The sequence below is a fragment of the Zasmidium cellare genome, assembly GCF_010093935.1.
Source record: "Zasmidium cellare ATCC 36951 unplaced genomic scaffold M409scaffold_11, whole genome shotgun sequence".
Taxonomy (NCBI): domain Eukaryota; kingdom Fungi; phylum Ascomycota; class Dothideomycetes; order Mycosphaerellales; family Mycosphaerellaceae; genus Zasmidium; species Zasmidium cellare.
This window is the reverse complement of record NW_022986955.1, coordinates 189,665-207,563: the sequence shown is the minus strand read 5'-3', so window position 1 is coordinate 207,563 and position 17,899 is coordinate 189,665. Positions and strand designations below refer to the sequence as shown.

The 17,899-nt window shown below is 52.2% G+C and overlaps 10 protein-coding genes across 10 annotated transcripts; 5 read left to right on the top strand and 5 right to left on the bottom strand.

Moving 5' to 3' along the window:
* Positions 1 to 172: 172 nt before the first annotated feature.
* On the top strand, positions 173 to 1,138 carry M409DRAFT_20811 (uncharacterized protein; the record flags this gene model as incomplete). The annotated part of the gene is made up of 1 exon (XM_033805564.1): positions 173 to 1,138. One exon carries the CDS (start codon positions 173 to 175, stop codon positions 1,136 to 1,138), a length of 966 nt encoding a protein of 321 aa, XP_033669684.1.
* Positions 1,139 to 1,160: 22 nt separating this feature from the next.
* M409DRAFT_20810 (uncharacterized protein) lies at positions 1,161 to 3,404 on the bottom strand (the record flags this gene model as incomplete). The annotated part of the gene is made up of 4 exons (XM_033805563.1): positions 1,161 to 2,476; positions 2,524 to 2,741; positions 2,788 to 3,107; positions 3,156 to 3,404. 4 exons carry the CDS (start codon positions 3,402 to 3,404, stop codon positions 1,161 to 1,163), a joined length of 2,103 nt encoding a protein of 700 aa, XP_033669683.1.
* A 261-nt stretch (positions 3,405 to 3,665) lies between these two features.
* On the top strand, positions 3,666 to 4,425 carry M409DRAFT_20809 (uncharacterized protein; the record flags this gene model as incomplete). The annotated part of the gene is made up of 3 exons (XM_033805562.1): positions 3,666 to 3,860; positions 3,917 to 4,189; positions 4,240 to 4,425. The coding sequence occupies 3 exons, from the start codon at positions 3,666 to 3,668 to the stop codon at positions 4,423 to 4,425; spliced, it is 654 nt and encodes a 217-aa protein (XP_033669682.1).
* A 678-nt stretch (positions 4,426 to 5,103) lies between these two features.
* On the top strand, positions 5,104 to 5,780 carry M409DRAFT_20808 (uncharacterized protein; the record flags this gene model as incomplete). Its single annotated transcript, XM_033805561.1, has 3 exons — positions 5,104 to 5,323; positions 5,375 to 5,578; positions 5,632 to 5,780. The coding sequence occupies 3 exons, from the start codon at positions 5,104 to 5,106 to the stop codon at positions 5,778 to 5,780; spliced, it is 573 nt and encodes a 190-aa protein (XP_033669681.1).
* A 452-nt stretch (positions 5,781 to 6,232) lies between these two features.
* M409DRAFT_52803 (uncharacterized protein) lies at positions 6,233 to 6,721 on the bottom strand (the record flags this gene model as incomplete). The annotated part of the gene is made up of 1 exon (XM_033812178.1): positions 6,233 to 6,721. One exon carries the CDS (start codon positions 6,719 to 6,721, stop codon positions 6,233 to 6,235), a length of 489 nt encoding a protein of 162 aa, XP_033669680.1.
* Positions 6,722 to 6,925: 204 nt separating this feature from the next.
* On the top strand, positions 6,926 to 7,972 carry M409DRAFT_20806 (uncharacterized protein; the record flags this gene model as incomplete). Its single annotated transcript, XM_033805560.1, has 1 exon — positions 6,926 to 7,972. The coding sequence occupies one exon, from the start codon at positions 6,926 to 6,928 to the stop codon at positions 7,970 to 7,972; it is 1,047 nt and encodes a 348-aa protein (XP_033669679.1).
* Positions 7,973 to 8,070: 98 nt separating this feature from the next.
* M409DRAFT_20805 (uncharacterized protein) lies at positions 8,071 to 9,192 on the bottom strand (the record flags this gene model as incomplete). The annotated part of the gene is made up of 3 exons (XM_033805559.1): positions 8,071 to 8,246; positions 8,294 to 8,603; positions 8,650 to 9,192. 3 exons carry the CDS (start codon positions 9,190 to 9,192, stop codon positions 8,071 to 8,073), a joined length of 1,029 nt encoding a protein of 342 aa, XP_033669678.1.
* An 841-nt stretch (positions 9,193 to 10,033) lies between these two features.
* Positions 10,034 to 12,591, top strand: M409DRAFT_65187 (glycoside hydrolase family 92 protein; the record flags this gene model as incomplete). Its single annotated transcript, XM_033816405.1, has 4 exons — positions 10,034 to 10,142; positions 10,189 to 11,951; positions 11,997 to 12,067; positions 12,114 to 12,591. 4 exons carry the CDS (start codon positions 10,034 to 10,036, stop codon positions 12,589 to 12,591), a joined length of 2,421 nt encoding a protein of 806 aa, XP_033669677.1.
* A 24-nt stretch (positions 12,592 to 12,615) lies between these two features.
* M409DRAFT_52800 (uncharacterized protein) lies at positions 12,616 to 13,513 on the bottom strand (the record flags this gene model as incomplete). Its single annotated transcript, XM_033812177.1, has 2 exons — positions 12,616 to 12,891; positions 12,938 to 13,513. 2 exons carry the CDS (start codon positions 13,511 to 13,513, stop codon positions 12,616 to 12,618), a joined length of 852 nt encoding a protein of 283 aa, XP_033669676.1.
* Positions 13,514 to 14,052: 539 nt separating this feature from the next.
* Positions 14,053 to 14,493, bottom strand: M409DRAFT_36278 (uncharacterized protein; the record flags this gene model as incomplete). The annotated part of the gene is made up of 2 exons (XM_033810531.1): positions 14,053 to 14,214; positions 14,266 to 14,493. Coding segments are annotated over 2 exons (390 nt in total), but the record flags the coding sequence as incomplete, so codon positions are not given.
* Positions 14,494 to 17,899: the final 3,406 nt, after the last annotated feature.

The following is a 17,899-nucleotide window of genomic DNA, read 5'->3' as shown; positions in this document are numbered from 1 at the left end:
ATTAGGCTTTAGTATGGCCACTTGCTTGCAAAGCATTCGAAGTAGATGGTAAGCTATTGAGCTAGCTTCCTGAGCTGGCGACGACTTCCTCGACGACGCCTGAGCCGCGTCATGCTGCTCGACGTACTAAAGGGGTGAAACTGGTGCACTGACTACTTGGCATCTTTTGAAAATGTCGACCACATCACAGACTCACCACGCGCACTCATACTACGACCAAAAGGATGAGTTTTGGCAGAAGTATCGCAAAGGCAGGCCTGTACCACCACCATCTTTCTATTCGAAGGTCCTCGACTACCATCGAGAGCACGGAGGTCATTTCGGAACAATTCACGACGTAGGAGCAGGCCCGGGTATCCACACGGCGAAGATCTCAGAGCCTTTCGAGAAAGTCCTCGTCTCTGACATCGCCGAATCGAACGTTGAGATGGCACAGTCGCATCTCAAAGGCTATGATAAACCCATCACCTTCCACACATCGAAACTCGAGGATGCCGATTGGATCACCCGTGAAAGCGTGGATCTGGTATTTGCAGCTACTGTCATGCACTTGACGGACTTGGACAAGGCTATGGACGCATTCAATCGTCAGCTCAAACCTGGTGGGACGCTCGCCATTGCCGTCATGGGCTACTCGGCATGGTTCAACAAGAAGTTGCAAGATGCCTGGGGCGGCATGTTCCGGAAAGCTTGCGATATCCACTGGATCCAGCCGAGATTGAAGTATGATGAGGCTACGAGGAAAACAAGCATGAGCGTGATTGCATGTAGTGCGAGTGAGTACGATGCGGTGCCCCTGCCCACGAGCTTTCTCGAAGAAGGGGCGTTGAGGTACAAAGTGAATTTTCCGGACGGTTGGAGTTGGTACAAAGCTCATATCAGTGACGAGAACGAGAAGTACGTGCCGCGGTGGAGTCAGGTCGGAGAGACTGATAAGGTGGTGCACGAGGAGGAGGCGGGCTGGGACATTGAAGTGGACTTTGCTGGGTTGAAGGAGATTGCGGATTCCTTTCCCACCATGACTGACCGTGAGAAGTGGGGAGAGTACTGGCAGGTCTTTGACGAGATTTTCAAGGATGACGGGAAAGTCAAAGGTGTTTGGCCTCATGTAATGCTTCTTGCGACGAAGAAAAAATAATGATGAGGTTCAACATGATCGTCTACATTGGGATATTCTCCTCGCTCAGCCAGAGGTCCCAGTCGAAGAAGAGGTCATCCGGTAGGAAATCCAGCTCAAGATCCATGCCCCTGTTTCTATCACCTGTCTGTGGAGGTGCCGAGACTTTGATCTGACCTAGCGCGTTCCATTCCTTCCACTCACTGAGTAGTCGGTGCAGGCTTCGAAGCAGCCTTGCAGTGGCAGCCCACAGACATCCCTTTGCAATGGCTTCAGGCCCGGATACTCCAGTAAGCCAACTTCCCACACGTTCCAGCGAATTGGCACAATCCCGGATCAGTAGAAGATGCATGTGCGTCCGCTCGTGTAGGCCACCCCAACCTTTCATCCTCGCAGCCTGACCCTCCATGACATCTTTCACCATGAATAGGATATGACTTGTCGTATGCCTTGTTGGTGGTACGTAAGGTATCCCTTGCAGGCTGAGATTGTCCATGGCTGAGACGAAGTTGAGTAAGGCTAGCTCGAGGTCCTCCATTCTGCTTGACCCATATTTGATCAGAAACTCCGTGTGAGGCTCTGAGGCGTATCTCTGGCGCGAAGAATCGGCGAAGCGTTCAATAATTTGGTCCGACACCTCCAAGGCCTGTCCAACATCAATTTGGGGAGGCGATTGTTCGAATCGAGCGCCTGCCATCACAGCATAGAAGGTCGCGGACCCCGACACCCAGCAATAGGCAGAATGGAGCTGCATGTCCAATAGTTGAGTCATCACCAGTGCCTGACCAGGCGGAAGAGAGGGAATAGAAGCCCTCAGGGTTTGACGCTGCCACTCGCAAGCTTTCTTGTGATCGTCAATCGCCCTGCTCAAGTTGTCCAGATTCCTCCAGTCGTCCTTGACTCGTAGCAAGTGTTCGAGTTTGGACGCCTGGCAGAGCATTGAATGGTAGGAGAAGATGTATTCTGGCGGAAGGTCGTCCGATCTCAACAAAATCTGAAGCAGGTCCACTACGTCTGCAAGCGTCTCGCCCGTCATTTGTCGCTGCATCCCTCTTCTGTCGTTGCCAGCAAGGATGTCATCTCTTAAACACAATCTATACCACGTCAAGCAGTCGTCTAGAAGGGCTGGGTCGAGTGGAGCTGAACCACATTGAAGTTGTGGCTGGAGTTTGGATGGCGAGGAATCGATGCCGAGATCCAGCGCCATCTCTTTCAACAGAGGAGGTACGAGCCTCGTGCGAACAGCGTCAGGGGCTGAGATTCTGTCGGATGCCAACATCAATGGCTTGTACTTTGCCAAGAGATCCAAAGCGAGGATGGCGTAGCGATGCGTAGGAAGTGCGAGAATAGTTCGTCGAGCTGTGAAGAGTCAGTAGATGTATCTGAAATTGATAGTCTAAACTGACCTAGATGAGCTACTAGGCTTGCGAGAGGTGGAGGGCCTCTTAGCCTATCCAAGGGCATATCGGCGTTGGCGTCCACCTCCTCAGCCAACAAAAGCAGCAACGCGTACAAAAAAGCCGTGGGAAGATACTCAGAGCATTCAGGGCTTAAACTCAATACCTGGGCATGTAGTGTTGCAATTACTGGGATATCTGGATAGAAGAGCCGATGCCATACCAGACTAGCCTCATATTAGCAAGGCTGTGGAGCGGCTTTGCTTGACGTACCGTTTGTCAGCCTCAGGAACAAGGCCAGTGTCTATGGCCTGATTGATGTCCCCGTCCTTGATCAAGCTCAAGTCTAGAAGCGAGGCGAATTGATGATCACGTCGTAGAAGTGTCGACAGCAGATATGATGGACTGCTCATTGCCTGAACCTTGTCCGCTGCCTGCGGCGTTCGTCGTTGTGGGGTCGATGTTGGCTGATCAGAGTCGGCTGTCTTTTGCGGCTGAACCATCAAGTAGTCATCGACAACGGATTGAGCGCCATCGTCTGGAATATCAACGATGGTTTGCGACGGTCCGCTTGGCGACACTCGAGAGAGAGCCTGGAGCAAATTAGTTTTTGATAGCATGTAGTATGGTTGATTGCTCACTTTCGATGAGGACCTGTTTCTAGTCATTTTCCACTCTCTGGGACTTGACGGTCGTCCAAGAATCGTAAAGTCAACAACACAGTCCAGGCCTTTTGTAATACATCTCTGACACGAAGTAGCAGCCGGCTGGGCTTGTCGCAAGGGACTGATATCAACGTCGCTCGGCAAATCGCACTTGATCTTCCGTTTCCGACAGTGGTTGCAAATATACTTGGCATAGGAGCCTCGAGTTCCCCGTTGCGTTGGCATGACTGATGGAGGCAAGACGTCGAGGAGAGGGGAACGCGGAACTACACATTCTTGAATGGGCGCGGGGCGCAACGTCGTTCCGCTTGGGTCTTTCAGCTCAGCCTGGGCGCCGAGATCATCTGTGTTCTTGTGACTCCAGCTTTTGCAAATGTATGGACCGTAGGCGAGATTCGTATTCGCGTTTAGTTTGTCTGCGGCCACCACCTTGCTTCAGCTGAAATCACAGCCTCCTCGACATGTTGAATCAACATTGCGAGTACGATGGAGAAGGTATTAAGGAGACGGGCTTCTGTGCCTGAAGACTTTGGAACGACAACCCTCGAACTGGACACACTTGATCAGAATACGACTCGCATTTCATACATTGAACTGGATCGCAGGGCAATTCGCAGAGCAGTGATGAGCAGGAGTGACGACCGCCGCCTGGCGATCATTCGAGTCTTGCGAGTTTTTCATGTCAGCAAGTCGTAGCGAAGAATAGCCGACAAACATACTGACATGCAGATATCCAGATCATCATTGGCCCGATCCTGATTGGTCTCGCAGCCTCCCTTCTCAGACAATACCGTGTCCTTCGCAGCTCTTGCGATGGCGACTTCGAATCGCCAGACTGTGAGGTATACCAAAAGGCCGTCGGTGCATTCAGATACTGCGTCTTTCCCGGCATCTGGAGCATTGTTCAAGGCAGCGTTGGGTTGTGGGCCACGTACTCGCAGATCAAGCTTCTAAACACGATGATCATCATCGACAGCATGGCGGCTGGTTTCCACATGGGCGCTGGATGTGTAGGTACTTTTCCGTTTTTTGACAGTCGGTCACTGATAGTTGGTTTCAGACTTTGGCGGCTATGCTGAATGGGTGGAGTTGTGAGAAAGGCCTCGACTCAGGAGAACGTTTGTGTGACCAGTTCTACACGGCGGTCGCCTTCTTCTTCATCGGGGTAGTTGCCAGCTATGGGATCATGCCTCTCTGGTGTCAGTGTAAAGTCCTTCGACGAGTGCGTGAAAGCACCGACGGTTGACACGGACGGCGAGTTTCCAAACTGAATCGAGTCAATGGAACTTGGGAGACTCAAGGCGTCCAGTGGCTACGACATTACTGTAAATACCGCAACCTCTTTCGGCTTTTGTCCTTCTCGTTGTCGAATCAGAGTGTCAAAGGACATACGTCGACGCTCATGTCCTGAGTGCTTTCGGTAGCATCAAGTCAAGATACCAAAAATAAATCGGCTTGCCTCCCTGTGACGTGATGTACAGCACCGTCATTCCTAGTGTTTTCAGGCCTCCAGGCGCTTCCGGCATGTTCGTTCCGTACCTTCTTTGGCACAAGCTCTAGTAAAGTCTATGAAGCCGCTAGGATTCCTGCTTCAGGATTCCCGTACACCAATGGAAGATATACTCTCGAGCATACGGGCAACTAATGGCTCGTGTATGTCTTGGCGAGTGACTTCACTGACCCAGCGATCGAAGCTGTCCCACCAAAGTGAATGTGACCGCTCCCAGACCATCCATCTCAACCTCGTGTTGACACAGTAAGGCCACCAGTTGCCACAACGCTAGGGGTTCGATGAAATATCCAGAGGGGTTGAAGATAATATAAAGCTGGAGCAACGACTTGAGAGGAGACCCATCACAATCATCACAGCTTCACAACCTTCTACCAACGCATCCAACACCAAACAACAACTCCCACGACCAACATGTACGCAACTCTTGCCCTCGCCCTTGCCGCTGTTGGCAGCGCTCTACCAGCTCCTCAGTCGCACAGCGCTACTGGTGCGACACCGCCAAAGGACCAAGAATTTGGACTCGCCATGAAGGTCGATGGCAGTCTCGTCTCCCTCAATGCTGTGAGCAACGGCTCGACCGGCGGACTTGTGCTTGAGGGCGAGAGGCTCAGCGTCTACCCCGGTACTCCAGGTATGTGGGGTTGAATGCTGGCAGCACGATCAAATGTTGATGGATTCGCAGCATACCTCAATGGTACTAGCGAGTACAGGGCTCTCAACTTTGATATCGCCGGCACGGCCTATGGGATTGCGACGCCTGAGGTTGGCGACAACTACGGCTTCGCTGCGTCGGTCTTTGCAATTGAGGGCTTCCAGCAATTTGAGTGGACTGTCGCCAGCGAAAAGATCGACCACAAGAGGGATGCTGCTTTGAACCAATTTTATGGTATGTTGGTCGACTCGGATCGCGATCCCATCGTACTGACGTGGAATTTCCAGCCTGCAAGGATGTTGCAGCAGATGGTGTTGAGAACGTCTTCCTGAAGTGGGGAACCCAAGGTACCGATGGCCAGCCTCCAGTCGGCTGCCAATCCACCGAGGTCGTCCAGAACTTCAACGTGGAGGGAGGTTTGAAGAGCGGTGCCTAACAAGTGGCTGGGAATGGCCAAGGCAAGGGATTGGTGTAAGATCAGATTGGTACTGAACAAAATGTAATGCTCTCTTTGGAAGTCAACCAATAGCTCCAAGGTCCAAGTGATGTTGCAGTTGTCTTTCGGATGACAGTGGCAGACAAAGCCTCATAATTCTGTCCATTTCTCCTTTGTCGCTAATGCGATTGATTAAAGTCCACTGGCGAGATAGTAGCATGAAAACAGGCTTATATCGAAGTTCTCGTCGATGTCTGAAGATGAGCGCTGTCGCTGTCTGAACCGGCTTCAGCCCACAGTCTTCAGAGCAGTCTCGAGACTCACCAATCAGACATGACTGTGCGGGCTGATGATTTGACAGCATAGAACGCTTCAAAGTCCGACGCGGAGAGTTAATCACGGCAGCTGGACGAATCGAGGGTGTGTATGTGCGGGTCCGATGGAAGAAAATCTCACTCCTCGACGGTGAAAAGGACTTTCAGCCAAAGACTGCAGCCTTTGCAGCCGGTGATCAGCTCCCCAAAATCAGCAGTCTTCTCCAGTTCGGCTTCCGTGATGACATATGCCGGCTTGCTCCCGCACCGACACTCTCTGATCCATGTGCCAGATACCTCATCGAAATTGAGCTCCTCAAGATCGACAGTCTCCATGCCGGTGTGGCGAGTCGCCGCATCTGCTCTGCCACATGTGCCGTCCAGCCGAAGCTTACGATCATATTGCGAGCGTGTATCCGGATCTGATAGAGTTGTGTATGCCTTTGATATCTCGTCTACAGTAGGGGCCTGTGGATGAGTTTTCGTGCGGCTGGCAACCTGCTTGTCCGGATGGTGGTGTAGCAGCGCTTGCTTGTAGGCCTGCCGCAGCTGCTCCGGAGTAATGGTCGAGTCGTCCTGTCTGTTGACCAAACCGAGGATTTGATAGAAATTGGAGATCTCCGCCATGTGTGTCGAGTTGCCACATGATATCTTAGCAAGTGAGGCAGGAGTTGACTCAAACTTCCTACCCGCCAAGCCATATCTCGGCAACCAGCCAATCAAAAGGCGTCAGAGCTCAGAGAGGACGGCATGTATCTCCGTTCGAGGCCGACTTCACGTCTGTCTTCCATTCACTCACCATCTCCATCGTCACATGATCGACACCCAGGCATGGCACCGACACATGTGCTGGTCACCGGTGGCTCAGGCTTTCTGGGGCGAGCCATCGTGAAAGCCCTCCTGGACCGTCACGCAGACTGGACCATTACCGTTCTGGATCTTCATGTCCCACCGAAAGATGTACTGGATCGGGTCTCCAGCTTCATACAGGCCGATATCACTTCACCCTCCAGCGTGAATGATGCTTTCTTGCACATTCGGCCAGACCTGGTCATGCACTGTGCTGGCATTGTTCCAGCAAGACGACATCGATACAGCACCAATCAGAAGCAGTGGCATAAGGTCAAGACGATTAACTATGAAGGCACCAAGAACGTTTTGAATGCAACCTTGGCCAGTGGCTGTCGCAAGTTTGTCTATACCAGCAGTTGCACTGTGGTAATCGACGACTTGGCTCACGATTACTTCAACATGAATGAGAAGACGCCTCTTGGTTACGCCACACTACATTACGGCAAGTCAAAAGGCATGGCAGAGCAGTACGTTTTGTCGTCAGAGCATGCCGAGAAGGGACTCGAAGCTTGCGCTCTACGGCCTTGCACTATTATAGGGCCAGGCGATATCGCCGTCATCAGCTTGATTCATGACCTGATTGCCAAAGGCGAGACCTATTTCATAATTGGAGATGGAGATAACCTTTACGATTTTATGTACATTGACAATGCGGTCGATGCTCATATCTTGGCTATAGAGAACATGTTGACTACCGCCACTGCCGCCGGACAGGCATTCTTTATCTCGAATCAGGAGCCGGTATACTTCTGGGACTTCTTTGCCTACATTTGGGCTCAATTCGGACATGTCCCTCGATTCAGGGTCAGAATCCCCATGGCAGTGGCTTGGGTTGCCGGGGTGGCTGCCGAAGTGATTACTTACTTCACCGGAGCAGCTCCGACTGTCGATCGAGGGAGCGTGTGGGATGCTGTGCGGACTCACTACTCCGATAACAGCAGAGCGAGGGAGATACTGGGCTATGAACCGAAGATAGGGCTTGCTGAAGGTGTCAGAAGGAGCTGTGAGGTAGGTATAGTGAGGTGATGCTTGTGAAAGAATGCTGATTGAAAGCTGTTAAAGGATTACAAGCAGTATCTGGCGAGACAGACTGGACACGGTCAGAAGAATGAATGAACCAGTCTTTATACTTTCACCACCAGCTTCCCCAAAACTGTGAGACTGGCTGCCGCCTTGATCGCCTTGTCTGCATCTTCAAACTCGTACACCTTGGCTATCGGCGGATGAATGTTGTGCTTTTCTACAAAAGCCGACAGTTCATCCGACATTTGCTTGCTACCAGCGCCGAGGAACGCTTGGACTGGGATACAGTAAGCTTCTGATCAGATACATGTCTAGCATACTCACTGGTCTGCGCCTTGAACAGCAGCGGATGCATAATGTCCACTGGTTGGTGAGGATCCTTGGACAACATGCCGACCAATGATATAAGACCAGCTTGGCGAGTTGCTTGGATGCTTTGTCGGATACTTTGTGCACCAACCACTTCTACCGTAATGTCGACGCCGTTGTCATCTGTTGCTTTGAGGACCTCTGCTGCCCAATCTGGATGAGCACTGTAATTAATTAGATGGGCTGCTCCCAGCTTCTTCGCAACTTCAAGCTTCTCATCGGACGACGATGTTGCGACTACAGTCGCTCCAAGGGCCGATGCGAGCTAGAAGTATCAGCACGAGAAGCCAGAACACGTCAAATTCACGAACCTGGATAGCGAAGCAGCTCACGCCGCCGGTGCCTTGGGTGAGAACTGACATTCCCGGCTCCAGCTTCAGCCTGCCGTGGAAGAGTGCATTCCACGCTGTCGCTCCGGCTGTATAGAGTGTAGCAACCTCCTCGATTGATAGATTGTCAGGCGCCTTGACAATTCGGTCATCATCCCATACGACATAGCGTCGCAAAGTACCGTCGGTTCCACCACCGCCCATGGTAAGACGGATGTCGAAATCTCTCGGCTCTTTGCCCGATTTCCAGGTGTTTGGATGGACGAAAACACGATCGCCCTTCTTCCATTTGGAGCCAGGACCTGCTTTCTCAATCACACCCGCACCGTCACTGCATGGCGTGAGGTTCGCTTTCGCTGGGACTGGATAAGACGGATTGTGGTCGACGACGAGGACGTCGCGGTAGTTGAGTGATACCGCTTGAATGCGGATCAAGGCTTGATTCAGGCCTGGTGAGGGGATGGACGGGAGGGTGACGAGGGAAAGAGTGCCTGGTGCTGTGATCTGCCACGCCTGGTTGGACATGGTTGCGAGGTTCGTGAGGATTGAAGGTTGGGGTTCAGGCGAACGAGCCTCTACTTATATTCTGCAAATGCTGCAAGAGCCAAGAGCGGCCATCTTCGATCACCGCTGTCTCTTGAATATCCATGGTGCCGACGACAGCTAGCGAGCAAGGTGCGATAGTGGTCTCTGGCCTCGCCGTCGCCACTGAAATCCTTCACGATCCAGGGCTAAAGCAATGGCTTAGAAATGGGCCATGTCGGAAGAATCGCCCGCAATCGGCCGCCGCATCGGCCGCCCGACCACTCCGCTCCATGCGTCCGCTCAGCACTGGAGTCATGTAAAACATCCACGCTCCTCTTTATCACCACGAATGGATTCTTTCACGACCTTTGCTTGAAATACAGAGCTTCCAAGAGGCGACCGTGAGATGTCCACTCAAAACGTGCGGAAGCACCACATGGTCCCCAATTTCACCCAGCTCCATTCAGCGATTTCAATACAGGCCATCGTGTCTCGCAAGGCCGTCTAAGACAACGATGGCTTCGTCGAAGACCCCATTGCTGAAAGCTATGGAACTCCAGCTACGACAGAGATGAGCCGGTGCCTATCCGCTTACGGACTATACTTGACAAACTGGAGAGCAATGCATCAAATCTACCAAAACCTGTGAATCCCCGCTTCACTGACATGTCAACTAGGACTGATCGCCGAGGATATGCTGGTCTTGTCTGGTTGGAATCCTTCACTTGCTCTATGCGGAAGGTGGAGGGCCCGAAACTCAATGTGACGTCGAGCATGAAATAACAGCGATGCAGCATATCCACTGGCATGTACTCTCAGTTCAACGGCCAAATAATTCACGATGTGGATTCTCCTGGGGCTCGGCACTGCGGTGGTGGCCATTGCGGTAGACTACTCTCAATATGTGAATCCATTCATTGGAGGCGCTGGACCATATCCTGGACTTGCATGTGAGGAAGATCAAATTCTTGAATTTTCCAATCTAACGTTTCACAGTTGGCGGCGGCGACATATTCGTGGGAGGCGCAGTACCCTTTGGATCTGTCAAGGTCGGCGTCGACACTTTCGAAACGAACATAAGCTACGCTCAAATCAATGGAGGATGGACGCCGGAAGGTCTCGTCACAGGAATCAGCATGCTTCATGTGTCTGGTACAGGAGCCTCGCCGAAATATGGACTGATTCCTCAAATGCCTTTGACGACTGTCGAGCCTCCGGTCAATGTTCTCGATAATACGACCTACTGGCAGAAGAGGGTAGGCAACGACAGCGCTTCCGTCGGATATTACAAGACTAACCTGGAAAATGGAGTCCATGTCGAGCTGTCTGCAACGCATAATGCTGGCATCATGCAATACCACTTTCCCGCCGGAGAGAAGCATGTTCTCGTCGATGTCTCGCATTACATCCCCAACCCTACTGGCGGCTACGCTTCGCAGACATTCCAAGGCGGCGAAATCTCGATCCATAATGCGACATATACCGGTTATGGCGTCTTTGGCGGTGGCTGGAATGAGGGAGCTCCTTTCCCTGTGTACTTTTGTGGAGAACTTGACACTGCTCCTCGTGAAATCAGGACATTCCGCGGTCCGAATACTGATCCAATGACGAGGATCCAGGGTCTCAGCAGTGAGCCAATTCAGCAGCCGCTATTCGATCAAGCTGATTATCAGAAGTCTGGTTGGAGCAATGATCGTATCGGAGCGGTTTTCAGCTGGTCGAATGGCACTGCTGGACGAATTCGATCTAAAGTTGGCATTAGCTTTGTGTCTGCTGAGAAAGCATGCCTTTTTAAGGATCGCGAGGTTACTTCCTGGAGCCTCAACACCACGGTCAATGCTGCCGTCAAGAAATGGAACGAAGAGGTCTTCGAAAAGGTCAGAGTACCAACGGAAGGACCCCGTGTCAACAGGACCAATCTGATCCTATTATACTCCTCGCTATACTTCATGCACTTGACCCCGTCAGAGCGGACCGACGACAAACCATTCTGGGATAGCCAAGAGCCGTATTGGGACGACTTTTACACTCTGTGGGATCTCTTCCGCTGCACCGTGAGCCTCTACCATCTTATTCAGCCGGCAGCATATGAGGAAATGATCCGTGCGCTCATCGATACATGGCGGCATCAAGGTTACATGCCGGATGGTCGTTCTGGATTCTCGAATGGCCAGTCGCAAGGCGGCAGCAACTCAGATAACGTGCTTGCGGATGCGTATGTGAAGGGGTTGAGAGGGGGTATCAACTGGACCGCTGGATATCATGCAATGTTGAAGAATGCGGAAGTTCAACCCATCAACACGTTCAGCCATGATGATGAGTCGGCGAGTGCGAAGGAGGGGCGAGGTGCTCTCGACGATTGGCTGAAGGTTGGTTATGTCTCTTCGACCAGTACTCGTGCCATTTCTCGAACGGCCGAATACGCCCTGAATGATTTCGCTGTCAGCGTTGTGGCTGCTGGTGAGGCGCCAAAGGATGTGCAGAAATATCTTCGCAGAAGTGCTGGCTGGCAAAAGATCTGGAATGGAAATATTCACAGTCGTGGGTTTAAAGGCTTCCTGGCCCCCAAAACGCTGAACGGGACATGGAATCTTACAAATTACGACGTCCTGCAATGTGGTGTTTCGGATTGCGGGTTCTTGGGGTACTCGTTCCAGACGGTACCCTTTGAGGAGAGCTTCCTAATCCCGATGGACATGGAGAGTCTAATTGAAAAGTTGGGTGGTGACGATGAGTTTTCGAGACGGCTGGACTATATTGTGAGTAATGTTTTGATCTGAGTGAGGCCATGGCTGATGATCTAGTTCCAACCAAACACTAGCGCCATGGATCTCGGTGTGAACGGTGCAGACATCACCACCATCATGAACATAGGGTATAGATGAGTGTTGTGTAATAAGATCGAGCTGACCTGTTTGCAGCAATGAGCCAGACTTTGGGATACCTTACCTCTACAACTACATCAACAAGCAGTACAAGTCAGTGAATCAATCCCGCGCCTTGGCCAATCAATACTTCAAGAACGAGCTATACGGCATACCTGGGAATAGTGACGCAGGGGCTATCAATTCGTGGCTGGTATGGTCGATGATTGGTCTGTACCCTATTACAACGCAGCCGATATACTTGCTGGAGTCGCCCTGGTTTGACGATATCAACATCACTGTCAATGGCAATGCAACTCTGCGAATTCGGAGTTCTGGAGATCCGATAACGCTCGGCCAGACAGGATTCTTCGTGAAGTCGGTCAAAGTGAATGGGGAGGGTTGGGATAAAAACTGGCTGGAGCACGATCAGGTAATGGTAAATGGAGGAACGATTGATTTTGAGGTAGGAAGTGAGACGGTAGTCTGGGAGATGGGAGTGTTGCCACCGAGTCCGGGGCATATTACATTATGAAGCGGAGTAGGGTGATCATGCTGGCTACAGCTCGTCAGGAACACTCGGGATATGCCCAAGCTGTGACTGAGTCTCGTTCCTCGCCTTTTCCGTGATATTGGCCACCATCATGCTGACGAATTCCGTATCGGCGAGCCACGGCAAGAAAAGGCCAACAAACGCGCTGCAGAAAACTTCCCATACGGCTTGTGTGCCAGCTTCGAAGACGATTCGCTGATGAGCGGGGATAACGAGGAACGCTACAAAATCTGACAATGGGGCGATCCCGATGAATGACCCAGCAAGGACCATGGGGATGTTCTGGTCTGAGGTTAGCTCTGACGAATCGAGTACGAAGAAAGCTTACCCATTTCATTGATGAGACACTGCGTTTTGGAAGGCGAAGAGAATATAAATCGGAGAGCAGCGACTGCAGCCCGGCCTGCCACAGAGAACCGATGACCATGTTCAGAGCCCACTTCACGAGCGTATTCCACCAGCTGAGCGATGCGCGGCGGATCTTGCCCTGTGCTATCCACTTCTGAATGACGTCTTCTTCGTGGGTAGGGTCGTCGTTGAATGCCTTCTCGGATGTTGCTGTCGGCCTGGGTCGAGCAGGGAAACTTTTCTCGAGCCAGATGTGCCAGTAATAGTACAGAGGACTTATGATAGCAGAGAAGAGGACGTCGCGGGGCAGAGTCTTCCAGTAGAATGTCTCGTGGTCGTCGGTGAAGGTGATGTTGAAGGATGACGAGTTTGAGGGGACTGTGCCATTCGCGGTGTTATTCTCCATCATTTCCATTGCGTTCACCCATTCTCGCCAGACGTGGTGTTGAGATGCATGGTGGTAAGCGTTGTTCAAGAGATGGTGGGAAATGGTCCAACCGAGAGCTGAGAGGAGGATGGTTTGCCCGACGGCAACGAGCATCTGATTTCGAGGCATTTTCGATGTTGAGCTGAGAAGTGATCAAGATGAGGTATAAATGCGTCGGGTATTTCCCGAAGGATTCGTGAAGGATCCGACCTGAGGATGCTCAGCCTCGTCTTTGCAAGGGACGCGGTGGCGCGGGCGGGACTGATGTTGTGTTCAGCAGGCGCCAGGCATCGAGGCTATGAAATGTGGGGTCTGTGATCAGATGTTCAGTCAATGATGATGACAAGTACTCACCTAGAGTGAACTTTGCCAAGAGTATGCAAACTAACATGAGTCTCGGCAAATCTATCAACCCTCGTTGATCAAAACGATTTGCCGATGAGCAACAATATTATTACTTGTCGACTTCTTTCATTGATCCTAACGATGATTCCTGGGAGCTGGAAGTCACATCGAAGACGCAGCCAGTATTCGATATCAAAGGCAGTCAGTCATCAATGCAGAGTCGAGAACTTCATTATCTCCACATTACACCAGTACATATTGATGTTCAACCGTCCCACTCTTCATTCTGCGCCGATATGAGCCGCATATCACCTCACGAATGCCTAAAAAGGCTTCTCGCCCTTGACATTTCCCGCGGGTGAGTACCTCGCCACGATGAAGGTCGTCCCATTCTCAGCCTGCGCTCTTCCCATGCCAATGTGTGTCGTGCTGTACCATACACACTGGGAGAAATGACCCCATTTCAAAAAGTCGCCTTCGCCAGCCTAAAAAATGGTCAGTATATTTGTTCCCGCGGCATGAGACGGCGTACATACCTTCTCGCCATTGTAGAACCTCTCTTCCTCCAACCACTTCTCTACAGCCTGATCGAATGTTGCATCTCCAATCTGCATGAACAAGCTTTCACCATGACTCTCGAGTCCCTCCGCGTGCGATAGTTGGCCACCTTGGAGCATGGTCTTTGCATGGCTTTCTGCATCGGAGGCGAGGATGGAATCCCACTGCAAAGCCTTGACACCCTTCTCTTCGCGGGCTTTGTTGTGAGCGCTGAGTGAGTTTTCTGGGTCTTTCGAGTCAGGGGTGTCTGTTTGGGGCTTCTCAGCCGCTGCGATACCGCCCTGCTGACCGGATTGTTGAGATTCTTCAGTATCGGCCGTAGCAGTATCAGAATGGCTGCCTCCGGCCTGCTGCTTGCTTTCTCCAGATATTTCTCCTTGCTCGCCGCTTTGGCCTTGTCCTCGGTGATCTCCTTGCTCTCCATTTGCTTCAGATCTGTCGTTTTCGCTTGGCTTTTCAGTGCCTTCTTCTTGCGTTGCTGCGGCGTCTTTCTCAACATCCTCCTCACCGCGAGTAGCCTCGGTTTTCTCTGGTTGGTCATTGTCTGTGGATTCCTTGTTTTGACCGTCTGCTTGACCTGTATTCTCAGAGTCTCTCACCTCGGGCTCCTTGCCATCTGCCCCTTGCTCACCTGGCTTTTCCTGATTGGAATCGTCCTCAGTAATGGGCTGGCCGGAGTCTTCTTTAAGCCCAGTCTCTGCAGTGCCTGGGCGTAAAGCTTGCGAGGCCTCGATGTTGGAGTCCTGCTGTTCTTCTGGCTCATCGCCTGGCTCTTTTCCACCAGCCTCGGTGTCAGGTCTCTGCTCATTTGTGCCCTGCTCTTCTGCGTCGTTCTTGGGCTGTGTCTGTTGTCTCTGCCCATCATCCTGGTCTTGCGTTTGGTGGTCCTCAGTATCATCATGTACACCGTGCGAAGCTTCAGCCTTCGAGTCCTGCTGCTCTGCCAAGTCGTCCTTGCCGGCTTGGATGCGAGACTCATTGCGATCAGACGCACTCTTGCCCGTCTCTTGTTGCGCCGATTTGTCATTTCCGGACTCTCGTGATTCCCCCTGAGAATCTTGCGGAGCTGTGTCTTTGCCATCATCTTCGGTGCCAGGGCGTAGAGCATGGGACGCCTCAATATTCGAATCTTGCTGCTCTTCAGGCTCGTCTTGCTGCGCTTTCTCCTCGGTGGCATGTTGTTCTTTGCCTCCCTTGCGTGAATCGTCGTAAGAATCTTGCTGAGTTGTATCTTTGCCATCGTCTTCGGTGCCAGGACGTAGAGCATGTGATGCCTCAATGTTTGAATCTTGTTGCTCTTCGGGCTCGTCTTGCTCGGCCTTCTCTTCGGTGTCGTTATCTTCCTTGCCTCCCTTGTAATTCAAAGTTGTGCCGTGCTGTCCACTTTTGCTCTCACCCTGTTCCTTTCCTTCCTGTTCGTCTTTTTCTCCCTCGGGCACTTCACCTTGAGTTGTCTCTTGCTTTTCCTCACCGTCGGCACCCTCGTATTCTGTCTCCTTCCCATCATCGGCGGGTTTGCGGTCTTGACCTTCACTCTTCTGCTCTGCTCCACTTTCCTGGCTTTCTCCCGGCTTTTGAGCGCTCGAATCTTGTTCTGGTCCAGCCTTCCCTTCCGCTTGGTACTTGGCTTCGTCCCCGTCGCCGCCTGTGATGCCAGCATCGTGAAGTTCCGGTCCGGCGGATTTGCCGCTTGAACTTTTCTCGTTCACAGCATCATCAGTAGATGCATCCTGCTTCGAGCCACCCGATGTTTCGCCAAGCTTCTCGTTGCTATCATCCTCTTCACTTTTACCCTTCGGCTTCTCTTGAGTTTCGTCGGTGGTGGTCTGATCCTTCTCTCTCTGCTCCCCTTCGTCTCTGGCGTCGTCAGGTCCAGCATCTTGCTGTTGCTGAGGCTCGTCTTCTTGCTTCCTCTGTCCTCCAGACCCGTCGTCTCCGGTGTTCTTCGTGTCGTTGACGTCGTTGGACTGACCGTCTTCGTGGGGACCAGGACGTACGACTGAGGAGTCTACGATGTTCTCATCTTGCTGCTCCTCCGCTTGATCAGCTGTAGATTGGTCCTGCTTCTCGGACGCCGGCTGTTCTTCAGACTTCTCAGCACCGTCTTGATTGTTCTGGGTTTGTTCTTTCAAGTAATCCTGCTTGGGGAACTCCTCGGACGAAGGCTGTTCTTTGGAAGAAGTCTGCGGTTCAGAAGAAGCAGGTTGCTGCTCAGATGGCTCGTCAGGACCTGGACGAGTGGACTGGGAGTCCTGAACTGCTGCGTTTTGGGTTTCTGGCGGCTGATCGGACGACGTCTCTTCGGAGGTAGGCTGTTTTTCGTTGACATCTCCTCCAGCCTGTTGAGCTGCCGACCTTGCGTCAGCTGGCTCTTGTCCCTCGTTTGCCGAAGTTTTTTCGTCGTTGGTACCCGACTGTTGCTTTGGACCAGCTTTCTGCTCGTAATCCGTGGAAGCCTCTTCGCTGGCGGGCTCTTTTGATTCATTTCTGGTGGAAGAGTCTTCATCATCATCATCGTCCTCTCCTTCGCCGAATGCTCCGGGCATCGATCCAGCCTTCTTGTTCCACTGTTGGTCCTGGCTCTGAGGGTCAGAGGTGGAGTCTGCATGTTCCTTTGCGGCCTCAACGGCGGCTTTAGCAGTCTCCTTGTCCTCTTTCAACGGAGCTTGAGCATCGATCTGGTTGTCTTGGGCCTCGTCCAGATGCTCTATCACCGCCTTCTTGACTTTGCTGAAGAGGGACGACATGGTTGATTGAACGATAATAGGGCAGGGGGATTCTTCGAATGAGGAAAGCTTGTGTATAGACTTACTGCGCCTCACCTACGGTACCTTTGTTCATGATATATTGTCCACCTGACAGGTATGTCACCAGGCAGACTCGAGCTCGATGATGCAGCCACAGCGCGATGTGACTGGATTGACATTGCACCACACGCGAGACTCCTGCCTACTGCCAGGTTTTGAGGTCTGATCCCCCACTGCATGCCACGACGTGTTCATCCTCTCACTCCAACCAGAGATTGCACATGTACAGGTGTGTATGCCTACACCCAATAGCTGCTGTGGCTTGAAAAGCATGCGGTCATTGCCAAGCTTGTGGCGCGTCATGTTGGAGCCGTACGGCAACCCTGTGCCGCAACAGCTCAATATTTTGTCGGAACAACCACCGACAACGAGCGAGGTAACATGCAGGTCTCCTCGTGCTCGTCGATCTAGTACATGCTGGATGACAGCTGTCGCTGCAGCAGGACTCGTTGGGTGCCTCTCCCGCCCTCATATTGGCGGAGAGATGAAGTTAAACGTGGAGGAGATCACACGTTGTCATTGCAGAAGACGGATGATGGGACAGCTCATCATACTCGTTGCATTTTCCTCATCTCGCAAGCGCTATCGTCTGTGTCCCGCCCCCCACCTCGTGGTCTTCACCGCTTGTCGTTCTCCACCCGCCGGCAGTAGATGGCTGATCTTCTCAAGACTTGGGGTCGGCTGCAGTTGATGCGCTGGCCTCTGCTGTACTTCAGTTGTCGGGTGGAATGGTGTCTCTGAACTGACAGCAGCGCCTGAGCCGGCCGCGGATCTGGAGCCTACAAGATTGCCGACTCAAATCGGC